General features: G+C 44.0%; 1 protein-coding gene across 1 annotated transcript; it reads left to right on the top strand.

The window, feature by feature from the left end:
* Positions 1 to 581: 581 nt before the first annotated feature.
* Positions 582 to 4,435, top strand: LOC137525715 (hemoglobin subunit beta-3-like). The gene is made up of 3 exons (XM_068246886.1): positions 582 to 694; positions 1,425 to 1,647; positions 4,278 to 4,435. Exons 1-3 carry the CDS (start codon positions 603 to 605, stop codon positions 4,404 to 4,406), a joined length of 444 nt encoding a protein of 147 aa, XP_068102987.1. The 5' UTR covers positions 582 to 602; the 3' UTR covers positions 4,407 to 4,435.
* The last annotated feature ends 1,154 nt before the right edge of the window (positions 4,436 to 5,589 follow it).

The raw sequence follows: 5,589 nt of genomic DNA on the forward strand, positions 1-5,589 counted from the left end.
AAACCTGCCAGCACAGCCAGAACCAGTCTAATTTCTTCCAACTAATTGCTCTTTGTTTAATTTCTATCCCCTGCCTATCAAACAGCAGCACCTTTTGTGATTTCTTCTTCCCATCCACTAGCAGAACCCAGTTTGATTTCTGTCACCCCTCCACAAACAAATCCATACCATAGCAATAAGCAGTAGTTCATTTCCTGTGGCAGAAGAGGTGGTTTGCATCCTCACAATGTTTGATTCAGGCAGCAAAAAGTCTAGAGCCTGCCATGGCTGTACACTGTACTTACTATAAAATAGCAAATAACTTTGGGTTGGAAATTTCTAAAATTAGCAGCGTTATAATAATTTTGATTCTGATGACATGCAAACACAAAGACAGTTTGACAAAGCATAAAACATACAATTTAGCAGTTTTTTGAATTGCAGTAGGCAGTGACAGCACAAGATGTAATCAGGTTGGAGTGGCTACCATTTGAGTGACTCAGCAGAAAGCCACCATGGGTAGACGTGACAAAGCCTTCTATAAAAGGGCAGTGTCTGTGCAGGACAAGGCACAGCATTCAAAGCAGCAGACTTACCTGTGAAGCTCCTACCTAACAGCCACCATGGTGCACTGGACTGCAGAAGAGAAAGCCGCCATCAACTCCACCTGGAGCAAGGTCGATCTGGAAAATGATGGCCACAACGCTCTGGGCAGGTAATGACATAAAAAAGGCAATTTTTGCTCTCTTTTTAGTTTTAAATTTACTTTAAGAGTATTATTTATTATTATTGCATAAGTTATTTACCACCTCCAGTATAATCACTGTGGTCTTTCTAGTTTTATCTAGCTTTAACTACCTGCGGACCGAGAGAGTATAAATCTACGGCGGGCCGGGGGCGCTGCGGTCCTGACCGGACGTAAGCTCTACGTCCCATTGACCGCGCGCCCCCGCCCGTCCCCGTCGCTCGGTCCGCTCTGCCCCCGCCGCAATGTGATGCCCTGCCGCCTCTATGACAGCAGAGCACTGTGAGCCGGGCAGGAGCCGTTTTCATTGGCTCCTGGCCCTGTCATTCATGTAAGCCGTTCCCATTGGCTTACATGGAGTGACAGGGTCAGAAGCCAATGAAAGCAGCTCCTGACTGGCGCACAGCGCTCTGCCGACATAGCGACGGCAGAGAGAGCAGCCTGCGGCAGGGACATAGCGGCGTGTCCGGCGGGAGCGACGGTAACTTGTGGCGATTCGTCGGGAAGCGGCGGTTTGCTGGACCAGCATCCTCTGGACCTTAAGGGGGCAGAGGGTGCTGGTCCAGAAAGGGTTAAAAAATGGAAGTGGTGCTTGTGTTCTTTATATAAATGTCCCACTTTATGTGTTATAGTTAACAATATAGTTCTATGCCAGTACATGTATTATATGTGTACCTTCATGTATGTTTCTTGTTATTAGGTTGCTCCTCACCTACCCCTGGACTCAGAGGTATTTCAGCAGCTTTGGAGATCTGTCCACCGCTGCTGCCGTTGCTGGTAATGCCAAGGTCCATGCCCATGGCAAGAAGGTGATTGGTGCCCTTGACAAAGCCGTTCATCATCTGGACCATGTGAAAGAGACACTTGCTGCCCTCAGCACACAGCACGCTAATGAACTCCATGTGGATCCCTCAAACTTCAGGGTAAGGATAGATAGCTACAATGGAATAGATCACTTCCATAGGACATTTTAGAAATGTACAGCAGTAAGAACAATGGAAGAGGAGTTACTGTAATATTCTGTATTGTGGTTTGATTTAGAAAGTAGCCTGAGATCTTTGTAATCTGTCACATGTACCTTCTTAGTTCTGAATCCAAATAATTGTATTACAAAGCACTAAGTTATACAGCACTATTAGCAGACTGTTCTACAATAGCATTTACAATACAGAAAAAAGTGATAGTAACAGTTACTGATTAACACTGTAGATTGTAAATGTAATCTGTTAAAGTATGTTAGATCACTTAGTAAGACATAAAAAACCATGGAGAGGATTTTGAAGCTCATATTAAGATTATGTAATCAGAAGGATTCAATCAAAGAAAATGTCAAGTAATCTGTTGTGAAGTCATTGAAATTGCTTTTCTAAAAAAGCTTTTCTACCAATGAATTTCTCTAAATTCAAATAGGATATTTAAAATATCTTTGTAATCCTGCCTGTTTTTCAGTCACTTCACAAACATCTGTTAGTAAATTATAATTAAGCTAAATAGACAATAACTATTGTTATGAATGCTGAATTTGTAATTGAAATTATTCTGGTGTGGTGGAGCAAAAGAACAGCAGTCATGAGTCCACATAAATCCCAATTTTGTGGATTGAGCCTGTTTTTACTTTAACAAATAATATAATTTTAAAGTAAACTCAAGCCCTAAGTTTTTGTTGAGAGTATGTGCAGGCAACTGCAGCAGCTCAAATAGTAAAAATGCATTAACTTTTCAGCAACCCTTGCTATGCTCTGGTATTACCCAGGTGAGGGCTGACCATATCTACCACCATATTTTACCATAATCTGGATCAGACCCTGCATGTCCCTCAGTAGCTGCTGAAAGAGAATGGGTTTTCAGATGTGAAGTAGCACTGCTGAAAGAGAATAGGTCTTCAAAAAGCCAGGTAGCACTGAATATGGAGGCACAATTGGATTTGCATTATAAGTCATTTCATGCAGTTGATTGGTGGGAAATGGGAATATGAGTAGGGTGACAAACTACAAGTCATATGTTTTCCAATTTATAGTTTAAATAATAATATGTTACAATATTAGATGCATAGGTAACAAAGCATATGCATATGAATAAACTGATAACAGTGCTGTTCAAGGGTATATCAGAATCAGAATCAGAATCAGAATCATCAGAATCAGAATCATTTATTTCGCCAAGTACAACGGGGGTTGTACCCGGAATTATTTTTGGCACATACAGGGTCGGTGGTGGTACAGCAAAACGCAAGCAGTAATATACATTACATTTAGTAGTGATTACACGGTGCATGGAACATAATACATAGTTACATAAAGTATAGTGGAAGGTCCTGAGGGGACATCCGAGTGCTATGTGAGTGGAGCGCTACCTTCTCTGCAGCGCTCAACAGCTCTGCAGCTATTTGGATGCCCCCCAGGATGCCTATGGAAAATAGTGTAGAGAGAGAGAGAGAGAGAGAGAGAGAGAGAGAGTCCCAGGGGCCGTAACTGGCTGGTGGCTTGGTTACATGTCCCAGTGGCAGGGCATTAGCCCTGACTGTGGCCTACTCAGTGCGGTCAGTAAGTCTGGAGGGTATAAGGTCCAACAGAGGGGCTGCGGGGCCCAGCTTGATGGTGGAGCATCTGGCTTCTGGCACCCTTTATTTGCCTGTGTGTAGAGGCTCTGGCGGCGGTTGAAGGGAGCACAGGGTACCCGGGGTCTGTGGTGGCTGTAGCCTAGCCCATGGCCCTCAGGCTGGGGGCCTAGAGAGCAACAATGGATTGTGGGCGCAGGAGACTTGGCATGATGGTGAACACAGGTCTGTGGAGCTGTGGCTCTGGCAGCGGTGGAGGAGAGCACCCGGGGACCATGCTGGGCTATTGAGACTGGGACCAGGGCCATGCAGGGGTTAGTGGCCTACCGTTCCAGTGGATGGGCAGGCGCTGGTACCGACGATCAGCAAGGGCAGCATCCTGTGTGAGCACCTGGCTCTGCGAGCGCTAGGCAGAAGCGGCAGGAGGCTGGATCAGCGGCAAGGACCTGTCCGAGAGCCGCTCTGGTTGGTGCAGGGGCCGGTGTTCCGACAACCAGCGTAACTTCCCCACGTGGCAGATGCCTTCAGGCAGTAGACCTGTGCGCCGCTCTGGATGGTGTAGGGGCCGGGTGTTCCGGCGTAACTTCCCCACGTGGTAGATGTCTTCGAGCAGTAGTCCTGGCATGCCGGAGTCCTGGGAGCCGGGAAGGTGGCCTCTGATACAGTTCCCCTCAAGGAGCAGTCCGGCGGCGGTGGAGTAAGGATCGGGGCACGTGGGACCTGATCAGCTGGCTGCCCGATCAGCTGGCATGCTGCTGCGACCGATGTAGCTGAACGCGGCTGATGTTCACGCGTCCTGGGTTAGCTCTCATGTGTCCCCGCATCCTCCCCGGTAGGTTCGAGGAGATTAGGGGGCAACATTGTAGGAAAGTGAGAGGATAAATTAGAAAAGTGTCCGGAGCCCTGTGGCCGTGGCTACCGATGCGGCGCCATCTTGGTGGAATATATATGTAACTCCCCCAATGTATAATTATTGTGTCTGTGCTCTATTCACAGCGTCTGCTGGAAGTGCTGGTGATCGTTCTGGCCTCTAAGCTGGGATCTGCTTTCACCCCTCAAGTGGAGGCTGCCTGGGAGAAGTTTGTAAATGTGGTGGTTGCTGCTCTGAGCCATGGCTATCACTAAATCACTCTGTCAGTATTGCCTGCATAACATGGACAGCTCTGTGCCTGTAAAAATAAAACAGCTTTTTAACTAAACTTCTGTGACTCTATCTGTTGCTTCAAATATAATATTAATTACAAACACTATAGATTTAGTTATAGTTAGATTGATAGATAGTTAGATTGATAGATAGATAAATAGATAGATAGATAGATAGATAGATAGATATTGGTATATGGGTATACATGTGTGCATGTGTGTTTTTATATATATGTTTTAATAAATAAATTTAACAACCAAATAAATCAGTACTTACTCCATGTAAAATGAATCACATAAGTGAAATTAACGTTTGCAAAAAAAAAAAAAAAAATACAGCTTGCACTAATACTGATTGAAGTATGACTTCATGGATTGCCATTGAGCAATTAACTTTTTCTCCTGAGTGATGTTTTCAAACTTGTCATTAAAAATGCATTTAAAATCATCAACATGCAAGAAAATATTAAAAATAGTTTTGATAGTACCTTTTCACATACTTTTTCAATTGTAAAGTGCTGAAAAGCTATTCTAAATAGAAGATGAAAAATTATCTCAGAGGAGAAAACGCAGGAGAAAAAGTTAATTGCATATGGGCCCTGAGGTCTATAAATCCACCCCAATGCATCCATAACTCCCCTGTGTTACTCTAAATTTTAAACGCTCCATATTCTAGTTGTTCACTAATGAATAATAACTGTACAGGTTGTGCTAATAAATATTGTACTGTCACCAGGATACTATTTAGAAAGTGCACATGACGCTGAATCTTTTCAAGCTTAGCTCTTTATATGTCACCTTCATGAAATGATAAAGGCATAAATACCATACACAAGCAAAATAACTAATAAAATAAGAGTGCAATTTTACAAGATGGTATCTGACTCCTGACAGGCTTCACTCCATGTTCCCAGCTACATCAAATCTGTGCTGGAGATGAGGGACGGACCCTGGTACATTGATACACATCTTTTGGTCGTGTGATAAGTTGTCTCGGTATTGGTCAGATGTGAGAAATATCATGCACACGTTAACTGATTTCTCCCCTCCAGACTCACCAGCTTTCTTTTTGCTGCACCAAAACACATGGTCAATAAGAAAATACAAAAAAACACTAACAAGGCACCTGGTTAATGCAGCTAGAGCTATAATCACTAGACACTGG

This window comes from Hyperolius riggenbachi, chromosome 7 (assembly GCF_040937935.1).
Source record: "Hyperolius riggenbachi isolate aHypRig1 chromosome 7, aHypRig1.pri, whole genome shotgun sequence".
Classification (NCBI taxonomy): domain Eukaryota; kingdom Metazoa; phylum Chordata; class Amphibia; order Anura; family Hyperoliidae; genus Hyperolius; species Hyperolius riggenbachi.

What these genes read in the sequence shown, in the direction of transcription:
- LOC137525715 (XM_068246886.1), top strand. Translation starts at nt 603, where the DNA reads ATGGTGCACTGGACTGCAGAAGAGAAAGCCGCCATCAACTCCACCTGG. An exon ending in GGCCACAACGCTCTGGGCAG is followed by an intron (nt 695 to 1,424) that starts GTAATGACATAA and finishes TCTTGTTATTAG; the next exon opens with GTTGCTCCTCACCTACCCCT. An exon ending in TGGATCCCTCAAACTTCAGG is followed by an intron (nt 1,648 to 4,277) that starts GTAAGGATAGAT and finishes CTCTATTCACAG; the next exon opens with CGTCTGCTGGAAGTGCTGGT.